The sequence below is a fragment of the Ciconia boyciana genome, chromosome 1 (assembly GCF_034638445.1).
Source record: "Ciconia boyciana chromosome 1, ASM3463844v1, whole genome shotgun sequence".
Taxonomy (NCBI): domain Eukaryota; kingdom Metazoa; phylum Chordata; class Aves; order Ciconiiformes; family Ciconiidae; genus Ciconia; species Ciconia boyciana.
The window spans coordinates 213,460,080-213,476,242 of NC_132934.1; the positions used below are offsets into that span (position 1 = coordinate 213,460,080).

A 16,163-nucleotide genomic window follows, 5' to 3' on the forward strand; every position below is an offset into this window, starting at 1 on the left:
CAGTTTAAAATTTATATAACTCGAAGTGCAAGCACAGCAAAAGCGTATAGACTCTATTTTGGAAAGTGTGAGTTATCCCAGTGATAAAGCTTAAAGTCAACATGAGAAGTTTGCCCTCTTGTGGCTTACTTAGCTTCAAAGTATAGATTTCACTAAGACCACAAATACTCTGCAGCTGACCTGCAAGAGAAACCAGTATATATATATATATATTTTTTTTTTTTTTAACTTAAAACCCTTCACAATGCAGCCAGTGGAAGCAGTTACATGACGTATAAGAACTCTGAATGTAACCTGAAATGAAAAGTTTTGGTCTTCTCCACAAAATCCTACTTGTAATTTTCTAAAGCTATCCTTCTTAATTCCAAAATTCATATAGCTTACATTATACTGACTGTTTGCAGTAAAAAGAAATGTTTACAAACAGTTTCTAAGAAAGCCTTCAAAGTATAGTTTATTTTTTTTAAATGCAGAAAATTGAAGCTGCTGCTATGCTTGGCATCTCGAAAAATAAGGCGCCATAGGAATTCAAGTTGTGGAACAAAACAACCTCATTCCTTTTTGTTTAAATTGGGGTTTTGTTTAATTGTTCTACAGTATTTGGCGTTATTTAGAAGCTCATACTCAAAGCCAGCTCACAGGCACACATTTGCCTTCACTGCAAAAGGTTAGGCGGTGACAGTGGAAATCCGTTCAGAATAGAGTTATCTGGGAGAAAAGACCATTTGGGTTAGCTAGAGCATGAACCTAGAAGTCCTTCCATTTTCAGCTTTCAGAATCCCATTCAAGATCATTTCAGTTGGTTTGGTTGGTTTCTTATTTTTAGAATAACACCACAGAAAATGTACCTCCAGCGTTCAGGACACTTACTTTTGATTCTAGAATTACAAACTTCAAAGTAGAAACAAACTAAGTAGACAAACATATAATGAGACCTGTGTTCATGCACAGTTAAGACACAAAAAGGTAAAAATAAAGATTTTCTTACAAAGATAATTAGTGGAAGCATTTAGCTGACATTTATAGGAATGAAGTGCTGTAACTGTTCTCAGACATATCATTTTTTGTATTACCTCATTTCCATACACCATTAGATGATGGGTTGTGATGAGAGATTTGAAGACCACTACCCAGCTACTGTTAGTAGTTCTTTCAAACAAACTGTCTGCCAGTTGTGGGATGTTCACATTCATCTCATTTGTGCACTGGATTAAATCTGCAATACAGAAATTTTTATTATTATGAGTCCTGTGAAGGGAGATCAGTAACATACAAAAAAAAAATCAGTACACTCATTTTACATAGTAATATTTTCTATGAAAACTGAGGGGCTTTCCAGTAAAATAAATAATTTCTTGAAAAGCACCGTGGCACTGGTCTACCAGAACCTCGTAATACAAACTCCATTCTGTTCACTGCCAAGATTCCTGGTCCTCAGTTGCTTTTGCAGTTGCCTTAGAAGGTCCTGGAACAGAAGGACCGTAATGACTTACGCTATCGCTGACTAACAACTCCCAACTTTCAAACATCTAAAGCATTAATAGCAAAATAATTCTTACATACTACCATTTAATCAAGTTTTACTGGAAGGTTATGACGAGAATTAATTGTAAACCTCAAATTTCTGGCCTCATAATGGACCAGTAAACCCTTCTAGACAGTGGTTCAATGCGAGTAATAGAAGATTCATACACTGCTTAGTCTTGACACAATGCAATCAACACCTTCAAAAGGGCAGAGGAAATGTTAAGTGAAAAAATAAGCCTCTAGCTACAATGTCAGAAGCTGACAGATTAATTTAGTTACAACAAAGTGGGTTGTTAACCAAAACGATGGTTAGGAGCACAGCAAAACCTGAGGTTGGCTACCTAAAACAAAGCTATCCAATTTTTGCTGAACCTGGACTTCCAGTAGACAAGATCTAGTGAATCTTCAAATAGTTGTTAAAAAAAATTACTGTTTACCTTTCTTCTAGATTTGCTACTGTCACAATTGTATAACCATGAGGAGCCATACTTATAATATAACCAATATAATATCATCTAATAATCCAGTAACTTATTTCCAAATGCCAACGAAGGAAGCAATGACTTAAGATCATGATGCTACAGGGACAAATACAACAGAAGCAACTATATTAACATCCAAATGTGATATAACACAGCTTGCTAGCATTTAATATGAAGCTTAAACTTAATGCAACATAGTACTGATGACATTTTACTACTATTACCACCCCAAAAATAAAACAGTAATTTTCACTCAAACTGCCAGCCCTGCCAAAGGCCGTAGCTAAATAAGCATCAAGACTTGAGGAAGCCCTATGCCTGCCTGTCTACAGGCTACTAAGACTAACTGGAAACATCCGTTCAATCTGAAGGGAAACGTTTAACCTTTGAAGACAGTTTTATCCTGCTATGAACAATCATTCATCAAGGACTCCTGAAAGACAGGACACTCCTTCAGCCACAGAAGTAGGTAACATGGCTACCACAAACTCAGAACTAGTACAGTTAGAACTGAAAAAGCTGCTATTTACAAGTTTAAGTATTAAAGGAAGCAAGCAGGAAATGATTTCCACATTCAAAATGTAATGAGATGGAGAGATTAGCCATTCCTTTATCTACAAGTAAAACTGTGATGACTACAGGCATTCATGACCTCATTTTTAAGTCACAGTTATCTATTATTGGATGATGATTTGGGCTATTAAGACAATGCTAGGATATTACTCAGCAAGAGACATGCTCTGAACCGGATCATTAAAACCAAGCCCTGAAGCTTCTTGATCTTCAGGTCTTCCCACCTAAGTAATAACACAAGCAGTTTTGTGCAAGGCTCTCTGGCAGGAATGCACATTAAATACAAAGGCATATACATCACAGGATGTCAAGTCATGCATTTTGGCATAAGAGGTGCAAATGTGTATTAGAAAGTGAGAACTTCTATTCTTAAATGCAACATTTGCCAACTAGTCAACAGTAACAAAGAAAGAGGTGCCACTTGAAAACCCATTATCTAAAATTACTAAAAAAAATTATATCCATTCTAGATGATATTTGGTGCCAGAACAAATGTTTTCTAAAATGCCATTAGACTTTCAAATCATGTTTTGGGATCTGTGGTAGTGTGTAAAAGAAAACAGGCTCTGTAACCCAGCAGAAAATCATTCCTCAGAGAACTGATGAGCATTTATGTGAAAAGCATATGAATGAACTTGGGGGACAGGGGGAGAGAGGGCAGGCACATTAGGAAGGAGAACCAGTAGCCAACTGGGAGAGAACATAGGCAAGAACAGAAGTACACAGGCAAGTCTAGCCTTGAATGGAAGGAAGTAAATTTGCAAATGCAGACAACAAAAAGAGTCACTACGGTACTGGTTACTACAAACCAAGTTTCTAATTTCTAAACATGAAGTTTCTTTTTCTACAAAATGCAGGTTGAACAACACAGATGCTTAATAATCTGGTATGCCCTGATACCCCAAAGTGCCTACATCAAATACATTTCAGAAAAGTTACATCTATCTAAACGCTTCTTTGAAAGTATTCGCATGTGCAATGCTAATTAGGTAAAGAAATATTTGTACAGTTAAGTCCAAAGTAGATCAGCAATTTTTGTGCTAACCATAGCATAAGGAGCAGAGTACAGACACAGCAGAAGAGAAGACAGTACCCTGCATCCCACACTCCTGCACTGCCTGTTCAGGAAGACCATCACATACAGCGTTCTTGCTTATTTATCCTATTCCCACAGATACCCTTCATTAAGGGAGAGGAACAAATATGTAATTATTTTCACATCCTACACTTTACACAACTCATCTCACACCCACCTATGAAAATACTAGCTATGTATTTTGAAACCTAAGTGCCCAAAGCAACACATCTCAAGACTGCTAGTTACTGCGTATAGCATGAGCGATACAACAGGCAGGTATATAACCAAAGGGCAAGGCACTAAGGGGAATAGCTTTAACCTTAGAAAAGAACAAAAAGGAACAAACAAACAAATATCAAGCAAATGAAAAAGGATAACCCTTGGTGAAAGTGTGATGACTGTTTCATCTTTCAAGCATTGGAAGAGGCTGCCCAGGGAAGTGGTTGAGTCACCATCCCTGGAATTATTTAAAAGACGTTTGGATGAGGTGCTTAGGGACATGGTATAGTGGTGGTCTTGGTAGTGTTGCATTTACGGTTGGACTCGATGATCTTAAAGGTCTTTTCCAACCTATACGATTCTGTGATTCTGTGATCTTTGAACTTCTTGCCATAGAAGAGAAGGAGGAGGATTGAATACTTACCCCCATCAATACTACAGAAAGGAAAGTCACTCTCTCTATTGACCTTCTGCATTAATGCCCACACCACCTCACAGCTGAAAAAGAAACTCTCCTGGGAAGTATCAATCACCTTCCCAACTCTAAAACCTGGTACAACTTCCGTAGCATATGACACACAGCATACAGATATTAAATAAACATTGATCATTGTTTCAAAGAAGGCAGCAGTTAGCAACAAGAATTTTAAGCTTGCAGCTGGCTGGGAGAGTTGTGTGAAGCAAGCTTAGACAGCAATGAATGCAGTGTCTTATCCATGGATGTAGCTGGAGACAGCCCAGAGAAAGGCCATCACGATGGCCAGGGCCTAGAGCACATGGTGCACAAGAAGCAGTTGAAGGAGGTGGGTTTACTCCATCTGCAGAACAGAAGGCTAAAGGCAGGGAGGGGGAATATAAATGCTATCTTCACAGTCAGATGTTTCTTAGAAGTTCACAGCAAAAGGATGAGAGGCAGCAGACATGCTGCAACAAGGGAAATTCTTACCAGATGGAGAAATTAAAAGTCTTCACAATGAAAGTGGTCAGGCACTACAGCCCATAAGCAACCAGATCTTTTAAAGTTTGACATGGTTTAAGCAGAGAGCTGATTAGAGGGCCTTCTGAGGTCCCTTCTAAACTAAAGTAATCTACAATTTTATGTATTGTCTGTGGAAAGAGAATGAGAAAATGGAGACAGGCAAAAACAGAAACGTGACTTACAAAGTAAGTTGACTTACAAAAGAGTAGTCCAACAGGAGTGTATTTCTAAAGATTTCAAAACCTTTTCTAAAGATTTCAAAACCTTAGACCTATTTAAGTGATTGATAAGACTTACGTTTTGAAGAACTCCATTTACCTACCTACACTAAATCATACACCAAATTTCGTCAGAGATGTCAAAACTAGATTTTCCTAGGAAACAGTCCTAGTTTATTTTTAAATAGAAGAAACAAAACCATATTTTTGTTATAACAGTTAAAATTTTTACCGCTAAATGACTTTCACATAATTCAGTTCTGTTTGGGTTTATGGCTTTTTTCCAACAAAGCAAAGATTTTGCAAGGAATCATAACAAAGGTCTGGTCTACTGACATTTCAGTAACACTGAAGATTTGCAATTGCACCTGTACCAAAGGCATTGTATTGCCTAATCCTGCTGAAGTTAACTAGTACAAAACATGCAGTAAAATACTCCGTAATACTCTGGGTAAGAAAAAGAATCTATTTGCACTCCCAACCAAGGTATCTACAGTCTTGACAATTCTTCAGCCTCCATTACAGGAAAGAACCAAATGATTCATTGCTTTAGACAATTGATAGTTATTAGGTGAGAGAAGTATAAAGGTGAAAAGTACAGTAAAAGTACAGCAAGACTGAAGATTCATACCCAAGAAACAAGAAGTAATCCTCTACACAAATCAGCTACTACAAGGCTAAGATGTTGATTTGAAGTACAGCATTTACTCCACACTAGGTATGTAGAGGTGGATTAGCCAACCCATGGTAAGTGATAGCATGATTCTTGATCCATGGCAAATACAAGGCAGTCAGGCTAGATAGCAACACATCAAAGGCATCTGCCACAAATTACCCTAGAGAACACGTGTGCTTTCAACGTGTGTCTGTGGCCTAACTCCTTGTGCAGAACCTCATTCTGCACTAAGCAGCCTCCTAAGACAAAGCTACGAAAAACTAGTTTACTACCCCACAAAAAGAACCATCAGGTAAGCGAAACATGTTTTTATGAATTTCCTTCCAGGATCTTACCCATGTTAACTTGCAGTAAGATTACAAAAATTTGGCTTGAAAATAGGCTTTGTTAACTCAGACTGTATCATTTGCAGTAACTTGATTAGTAAACTGAACATAAGCCAGACTTATGTGCTTCATGTACTGATTATTTCCAATGGCTTAGCTATACCTCTCATTTTGAACGTTTCTATTCATAAGTATCAACCTGAAAATATTTACAAGAACCAGATCTTCCAGGCCAGAAAGCGTGCCCCACACCTCTAGTTACTCCAAAATAGGTCAAGCAACTGTGACAGATTCCCATCTTCCTAACTATCGCTTTTTCATCTACCATACCAAAGATGCTATCTAGAGTGAGCACATAATTGCTTATATTCTCCAACATGCTGATAGGTTGGTTTTTTTTAAAAAAATAATGTATCCGTCCAGTAAGCAGGCAATTGAAATATTGATCATTCAACATTAGTAGGCACACACAGTGCCAAGAATTAAACACATTACATTCTTCAGTAAAAAACCCCACCAAAACCATAAAGGCAGAGTAAGGTAAAAAACATCTCAGTCAGTTAATTCTTTATTTACATATCCCCTCAGATACAGATGAAATTCAGATGAAATCAACCTCTCATATAATAAGTTTTGGCCAAACACCAAAAAGCTTGAAAATGTTGAACTGCTTTGCCCAGTAAGTCACCTGCCCATTTTCTACATCTCATTGAATCTGAATTCATGTTTGCTAAAACAACTGAAAACATAAGACAACTCTGGTGAAAGATTCAGCAGCTGAGCTTGCCCAGGACAAACTGCTGCAAAAAACCACTTATATGGAACTTACTTGGGAATAGAAATTATTCTAGACTACATACTGCCTTCCTAAGTAGGGAAGCTACAGCAAATGAGTGATCTACGGAAGAGCATCTCCAAGTAGCTGTTGAAATGAAGGAGCTCATTACCCCCGTATTAATGAAAAAATGAAGTGAAAATATGGTAATATATAGGTCTTCCAGATTGGCTAAATTTCATCTAAAACAAGACCAAAAAACCTTCAGAATAAGAAGTTTGCATTGTAAGAATTAGCCCAATTTATTTATTTTAAATAAGATATTAAAAACCAGAGCTCAAAAAGAAGAGCTCCACAAGGCAAGCACATCAGTTTACTACTGCTCCGGTTCAAAGGATCCAGTTGTCACACTGAGGCTATCCAATGTGCGGGCGGCTTTGCTTGGATGGTATGTTTTCTTTTGATCCCTGCTAGAGGTACTACTGTTATAAAAACTCAGTGTCCCTCAGAAGAGCTTCTTAGAGGAGTCAGGCCCGTGTTTGACATCTGCCCACAGTCACAGAAATTGGTGTCACAAATGCGGCATTGCAAAATAGTGCAAGATTCAACACAGAAATGGCCATCTGAACAACAAAGGGGGCAAAATTTGCCTTACTGTATATTTTAACTTCAGAAACTAACAAACACTAGAAGTACAAGGTATGATTAAAAGACAGGCACATATACCTTCACCACGTTAAACAAATATTTGATTTCTCCCAAGCCAACATAAAATCAACGTAGAAAAGGCACTATGGACGATTAATCACGTAAACCACATGTTAACAGCCTAAGCTTATATTCAGAATATGCACACACTTAGCTCCAGGTCCAACAGGAATCTCCAATTTATTCTGTGATCTTCCACAAACACACATTTACACAGCTATTCCCAATAACAAGTCCTATATACGAATAATTCTTTGGATTTCTTTTTAAGATTAATAAAGTACCACCCTATTAAATGAAGGAAATAGCTAATTTCTTTGTATCATTACCTTTGGGCAGATGTGCATGGTATGTATCTTTGCCCTACCACAAGGTATTGTCAAAGCTTAAAGGTCATTCCGAATAGACTATACACCTTTCAGATAGCATATGCTGCTTTATTTCAGATAAACTCAATGCCCAGACAAGAAAAATACTATGATAAAAGGACTACATATATAATCACACACAAATTACAACTTTCACAAAAAATCCTTAATACCCTACTCTTCCAGAATAGTCAGAATCTAAATACTCTAAAATACAAACTACCAGAAGTTCAGCATGCCAGGAGAAGAACTGAAGGTACCCTACAAACTCTATGAAGTTGTCAGGAAGCTCTCATTTGCCTTAACACTTCATCATTTCTTAACAGGATGAAAGCCAAAAATTATTATTATAATTTAAATACATATTGATGGATCCAAAGTATAAGCCAAGTATGCATCAGATCAAGTTTACCTAATTGGTAAATTTGTAACTGAAGCCAAAACACATTGCAAAGCCATTTATTTTTTAAATATAAAAGGAAATAGAAAACATTTACTGAATGAGTAATTATTCTTATGAAATTATGTCCACATAGAGGAGTTCAATAGAACACAATCCATTTAGCATATAGATTAGCTTTCAAACTGAAGAGATAGCATGCTAGTGACTGACATTCCACTTGCGGCTAATCATTAATGGTGGAATATAGGACAGTGTCTGTACTTAAAATAATTCTACTCGAGTGTGCGTTTGCATATGATCAATCTTTTCCCATTTCACCTACAGCCATACAAAAGGATTTTACTAAAGCGCTTGAGATTTAAAAAGCTATTGATACAGGATTATTTTTTTTCCTCTAGGGGAGCAGTTTCTCCACAAGACAGAACATTTAAAGCTGAAACACTTTCATTTTATTACACTTTTGAAAATCATGTACAGTGGGGAAAATTTTGGGTGTCTTCACTTAACCCAACAGCTGAAATGAACAAAAATAGGTGTCTGCTCTGCTAAAACTCAAGTTCAGTTCCCTCCTCTAGCTGTCCAGATTTCAATTCCTATCTTGTACCTCCCAAGCTATAGCACTTTCTGCTATGTTAGGGTCTCTTTTTCTTATGTTAATACTTCTCGCTCTAGCCAAATATTTGATCACTGGAACAGAGCAAATGCGAAGTGTTCCCTCATTTGGTAAGCAATCTTAACAGAAATGCAAATGCTGAATATAAACACCTGTTACGCAGTTCCATGGGTAAGGGGTGGATGAGAATGTCAGCAGAGACATGACTGTTTCCCACATCATGACACACAGTGTAGCAGCAGCTAACGCTGTCATCTGTTTTTAAGAATTTGGCAAAAAATTTCAAAGATTAGAAGCCAACAAATTTGCGTCAAATTGGTTAATGGTCTGAAGTGATGGGGTTTACGCCAATAGGAAGTTTGCCACTAGACAAAAAATTCCCTCTGATTTTGTGTTAGGAATACAGTTACAGCAAGCAATAGTGGTGGTGTAAAGTTTAATTTACTATTTCTAAAGAAGTTTTATGGGTTCGGTATTAACTTCCCCCCACGCCTCAAAAAGCTAACATGATCTATGTACCCATGTTGATTTGAAATAGTCCCATCACAGGTTCTGGCAAGGCACACATGCCTGCCACATCTTTCCTTTCCAGGGGGACATGCAAAAATGTTATGCAATAGGGAAAATAGGTGTTATTGAGGAAAAAAAACAAACAAACAGACACTCCAGTTAAGTTAATGGAACATTTGACAGCAAATCTCGAACGAAGCAGAAACTGAATTTAGGCACACATTGCAGCAGCTGCAAAGTTTTTCATGGTCAGTTTTTATCCTGTCATTTGCTGAACTAAAAATTTCTTTAGGCTGGGTGTTTTTTGTGAAGTTTAACATGAAAGATTAGAATTACCCAATCTCTCTATATTAGGTATTTTTTCTAGTTGCATTGTTTTCTTCAAATTTCCATAACAGATCATCTTCCTACCTTGAATAGAAGGCAAGTCAAGATAGCCCCTGGTTTTAAAATGTCCAATATAAAGTGTCAAGGAGAAGAGTTTTTCAATTGGCTGCTGATGACAACAAGTATTTTGGATTATGGTGGTTATTTTTTCCACTCACCTTGACAAGCTGATTATGAAGGTAACAAGCACTTAAGATATTTCTTTTCCTAATCTTATCCAGTATCAATACAATATTTTTCAAAAAACCCCAAAACTTGAAATTACTTCACAAATACATACCAGTTTTATTTGAAAAGTTTATGAACTCTAGCAAACCCCCTTGAAAACATTTATAGAACATTTAACATGTACTCTTCTTCAATATTTAAAAACTAGAGGATTTAGCTGTGCCATGAAAGGATTTTGGACACTTATAAAACACAAGAAATCAGAAATACTAAAATAAGAACAAAATACAGAGGTTGGCTGTAAAATCTGTTATTAAAATCTACTTCTACTGATTAACAGTTCTGATGACCGTGAACCCTGACACATTCAAATCTGATTCTACACATTCCAACTGACATTTTAAATCCAGATAACTCAATGTATGCTTTCTGTAAATTTCTAAATAATTTCCCACCTCTTCCATAGGTGATGTCCTTATTTAGATATGGAAAATAGGATTAGAAAGTTCCTGGATCTAAATAAGTAATTTTCATTAGAGAACCAAACAATCTGTCTAAAAACAATAATCAAAGTAGTTTTGAACATGAATTCAGGCATACAAAATTGACGATTTTAAAAAATTGGTTTCTTCCTCAAAGAGATACATTTGGTAACTGCAAATGAAGCCTGTGCCAAAACAAAGAAACACCAAATGGCACACTTAAGTCATCAAGCTAGAAAAAGACAGTGATGTTAAATATCAGTCTGAGCCAGTAAATGACATTTCATGTGATGGAAGAATATTACATGACCAGCATGTATTTGAAAACTGAGTGACACTTAAATGTTTTCACAATTACAAGAAAATACCTATATTTGCAGTTTAACAAAAATATGCCATAAACAATATTAGTTCTAAATTTAGTTTTGTTTCTCTTCTGAATAAACTCATTTGTACGAAACTGCTTTACTAGAAGGAGTTTTCTATAGCAGACATCCCTGTGGCTTCACCCAAGTCACCTTGAGAGGGGGACAAGGAAATCTGGACCACACATTTCTTATAATTAACAATAAGAATTCCAGTTGAAAATTCTTCCTCTGCATATAACATTATTCTAAAAGCCAGATACACCGACTCAGGAAATAATTTATGGAAGAGTTAAAGAAATCTGAGAAGACCGACTCTGTTCAGGGCTTTCCATGTTTAAAAAGGAACGTGATTTAATCTTATTTACATTAGATAAGCAGGATATAAAAGGCAGAAGGCAGCTTTAATATAATGTAGAATAACTTGTTCTACAGCCAACAATTTATATTTTTATTTCATCAAGTTGCATCTTGTCTTTTTCTTGCGATTCAAATACGACTATCATGTTCTCCCTCCTACCTAAAACTGCAATTTCTAATTGCAGTTCTTAGAAACTACTTTAAATCTCTATCAGTAACCCTATGAACTCAGCATTGTTGCCTCAGGTATCTCTAACTGTCTAGATTTACTCTTACAGCAACTCTTTGACTAACCTTTACTTCTTATGTTTCAGAACTGTAAAAAATGATTAAGATACTTGCTGTGAAAAATAGAGTAAAATCAGGTTCAGCGGGACAACTGCTTTAACAAAGACTTCTCCGAGTAACATTAGGATTGTCTACCAAAACTCATCAGCAAACAAAGCATCAATAAATGAAACAGTAAAAGAAGTTAAAAATAAGGGAAGCGCAATTCAAAAAATAGTAGGTAAGTCACACTGACAAGTTTTTTTTTTTTTTTATTTTTCATTTTAATTCACACATACAGGTAGGTACCAAATTACCATTTTGATCCACTGTTCATAATGATTATTCAAAGTTCTCCACAGTTACAAATACTGCGGAAATGACAAGTCTGGCTAAGCTACCTTTCCAGAATTTATTTCTCCAGACATAGCAGAACATTGGTTCCCAAATAAGTTCTTACCTTTAAACTTGCTGAGTACCCCATCACACTTTAAAGGCTAACATTAAAATACTGCTAAATTTTGTCTCAACAGCTCCAGCCACATATTGTAAATACAACACTAATCTCAACTACATTTGTCTCATTAATCCAGAAGCAGTTACAGGCACAATTACACAAGCTTAAGTGTACCGTGACAGCACATAAACAAGTTAGAGCAGTTTAGAAACTGAATATACAACACCACGATCCTTGCTCTTATCTGCTCATCTAATCAGATACATTTCTCCTTGGAAAAAATGACAATTTTAAGCTGTTCCGTTCATCCCGCAAGCATCATCACATTACACTTTCAGACAAGTGAAGTTGCTGGTATTCTGTTAAGCTCAATTTAAAAAAATAACCTAAATTGACAGATCATCATAGCAGAATAAATAAAATAAGTTATACATACTTAGGATTACTGAGTTATAAAATAATTCATGTTGGGCAGAACCTCTGGAGGCCATCTACTCTAATCCCACATCTGGAATGGGTCCATTTAGACCAACTAGGTTTGCTACGCTCCACTCGGCTACTGCAGATTCTTGACTAAACTTATAGGTTGTTGGAGCCTGGACCCCTCTGAGGAACGAGTTCTCAAAGACATCCAGTTATAGAACCAGTATCAGTGACAACTAGTTTTGCTCAGCTTTATGACTCTTCCTCTCCCTTTTTATAAGGAAAAGGCTATCAAGCTCACAACTGAACAGACTTGGAGCTAATGGATCTGGCTTATGTTGCTACTGCTACAAGCTAACTCATTCCTTCATTCCCCCAACATTTCTACTCTTCCAGTTGAATACAAACTATAGCTTAATTCACCTAGATCTTGAAGCAAGTTTAACACATCATGTAAGTTAGTTTTTTAGACCAACACAAATTCATAAGAACAGGTCAGGATGGTTACATGAACAGTTAGTCTAGGAGAACCATCAATGCGGAAGCAAGAGCGAGCCTTAAATTACTCTTTCCTTCTGACTCCCTCAACTAACTACCCTTTATATTATTTCAAACACCAGCTACCTTATTTTCAAAACCCCTCATAACTTAGGTTCAGCTGATCACATCTCAATCGCTATCAAATCACAGAAAATCAATAAAGCTTGGAAATGACCTCAATTAATATGTAATTCCCCTGCTTCATCTTAGACATAATTACCCATAGGATCTGTTTTCATGACAGCTCACTGACACGAAACAGGGTGGTCCCATTCCTGTCTCTACCTGCTAACAGCCACATACTTCCACTGCTTATGTTATGCCAACACTGGTGTACTTCTCTCCAAACCATATTAATTTATCAGAAAAGAACCCTAACTTAAGTGGTGGTGGGTGGGATGATGGGGGACAACACAGAGGGGGACAGAACCCCGCATAGTTTTTCCATTGTCCTACAAGACAAAAAAAAAGGCTCACAGAAGACCAAAACTGGCAAAAGCCACTAGGGAAGAGGAGATGACGACATGTAAAAGTAAGAAGAATAAGAGGAAAAAGGGAAGTGGACAAGTCCTCCCACTTTCAGCAACAATGAGCGATTATGTTACTCAACCATCCAACTACAGCCATCCGCTGTTCTTCAAAGATGTCTGCCTTGGCCTTCAGTGGTTACTCCACATCTCCATAATTCCAAGTTTCCTTAGACCTATCTTATATCCCAAAAGCCCGATGTTCTGGTGCAGATTAAAAAAGGAACTTCCTCTTGTCCTTCTCAGTGGAGACAGAATATCTGCCCTCTGCATAAAAGCCATCAACACAATGGAAAGACACTATTCTGTTATCTATTTCCTTAATAAAATAAATACTATTCTTTCAATATTTCCTAACTTTCCAGTCGTCTTAATTCAGCTGATCTCCTCTGGATTCTCTACAGTTTCACTTTTTTTTTTTTAAATATAGTGCCCCAAGCTGGATACTGAAGCTCCCCAGCACCAAATACATTGGAAACAACTTTCTGCCTCATAATACATTCTTCTGTAGACATACAGAATGACACCCATCTTTCTGGCAGCCTCACATTGGTGGTTTATAACTAAAATGAAATGAGCCAAAGCCTCTTGTAGTGCTCCCACACTCAACTTTGACACCTTCCTTGCCCATTTGGGAAGGAACTTAACCTTCCTTACCAATTTATAACTTTGCACATGCAAGCATTCATGGAGTAGTACTCCAATTTATCAGCGTAACTTTGTCTTCTAATCTTGGTCTGAAGAGCAGCTGCAAACATTCCCAGCACAATGCTATTCTCTGTTAACATATGGTGTATTCCAACATACCAGTTATTAATAAAAAGCATCATTAGAACCAGATACGGACATATTCTCCACTTTAAATATCCTCCAATTTGATGGCAAAGTGATGTAAGCAGCCTGTATTGAAGCAGTTTGCCCATGCACTACTTAGTGTCATGCAGAGAAAACACACCAAAAAACATGCTTGTTACCTGCATCAGTTGTTGTAACAGGAGAGAACTATCTTTGTTAAAATCTTAATCAATACAAAAGTATCTAAAGGATATTAGTTATCATTCTAAAGATTAATTTTCCAGATCCTCTCCTCTCCCTACAATTCCTTTCTGTCTGCTGTTCTTCAGCATTCACATTTTCTTAGAGACAGTTGCCAAAAATTTAAGAGATTATTTAAGCTAGAATCAGAAATTTCATTTCAGAAGATGTCTACCAGGTCCTGCCAATTTGAATTCAGCTAACATAAGTAAATATTCCTTAGCATAGTTTTCAGGGGGGTGGGCGGCATCAGTCTTTTCCTCTTGTAAAGAATAATTGTATTTAATATCTGGTCACAATTATCTCTTGTGAAGCTTAAAGAAAAAAGGCCTGTTAATGTTTGGGCCATCTTCAGTATCATTTTCTCCCCTTTTATACAGGCATGTTTTTAACTTTATTTTTGGGTGCAGTTATGAAATTAAAGGTTACACATCTCTGGAGTGGATGTGGCATACTGGCAAAAATTTCTTTAGGTGAATAACCATCAGTGACACTACATCTTTCTGCAAAAGAAGTGTTTTGACACAGTGAACTACGTCTCCACTAGGGATTTTCACTGGTATTGTTTTTTCATCACAGCTTTCTTAGTGCGCCATTTTAAAGAGTAAGTTATAAGCTCTTTTCAGTACAAAAATACACATTTTTATTACAAATACAACACACAGAGACAGTTTAAACATACATATATAGTGAAGTTGTTTATATATGTTGAAGTCATGCTCAATGAATACAAGCTAAGTAGTCAAAAACAAAAAAAAGAGTCCACAGCTATACTGGGCACAACATGCAAATAGCGATTCCCAACTAATGTTCATACCAGTGGAGGTTTCTGTCAGCTCAGCCTACACCAGATAATCCATGGCTTATTAGAACTGTCTCGGCTGAGGATGTGAAAGCCCAACTTTGAATCCTTTCATACTTCAAAGTGATAACATTGCTCTCCTTCTACATACCATGGTAGCCGTTTGAAAGACCTCTCGAAATTTACAGTCTCCCAAGTGCAACACTTATTTAACTGAAATGTGTATACAAAGTTTAACAAATTTAATCTGGGGGGGACCTATCAGCATGAATGATCCAGGTCACAAAGATAAAAAAATTTCTGCCAAACACTTTTGTCATACTTTTCTTCCTGCACACCATGTATACATTGTTTGTAATTTTCAAAAAGTTTATGAACTTCTAATTGCCTGTATTTCATTTAAAGAAGAGATGGATGGATAACATTACTTATACAGATAAGATTTTTCTGCCCCTCTAATTTCAGTAACACTTCTTATGACAGCTTTTCAGATATCCAAGTATTTTTCTTCTGCAAAAGCATTATCCTTGCAAAGTTCCAAGTTCTATCAATATTGCATTACTCTTAAGAAAAGACCTTAAGTTCTTCCTCTAAACAAAACATATCAACTACTGCTTCAGCACCCTAAGGCTGAGAAATATGCAAGACATGCTAAAACTATTGAACACTTTTGCTCCACATTTAATTCCTACAGTACCTTTCAAAAGCATTCTATCATGAAATCTCATCCAAAATAAGTATTAGCTCCCACACACGCACTAATACATTATTCCCACTGAAAAGTATCTGTGAACTTAGAGCCTTGATCCTATCTTTACCAACGTGCTTAATAATGAGCCTATATATCATATACTAAAGGTGATTCTTGATTACGATGTGAAAAATGCCTGTATCG

General features: G+C 36.6%; 1 protein-coding gene across 4 annotated transcripts in view; it reads right to left on the bottom strand.

Moving 5' to 3' along the window:
- PICALM (phosphatidylinositol binding clathrin assembly protein) overlaps nt 1–16,163 on the bottom strand; it is a 71,989-nt gene that overhangs the window by 41,355 nt on the left and 14,471 nt on the right. For all 4 annotated transcript variants that reach the window (XM_072850815.1, XM_072850813.1, XM_072850812.1 and 1 more), the window contains one exon: nt 1,074–1,216. In XM_072850815.1, the coding sequence (XP_072706916.1) occupies nt 1,074–1,193 (120 nt within the window). In that variant the 5' untranslated portion in view covers nt 1,194–1,216. The remainder of the gene's footprint in view (nt 1–1,073; nt 1,217–16,163) is intronic.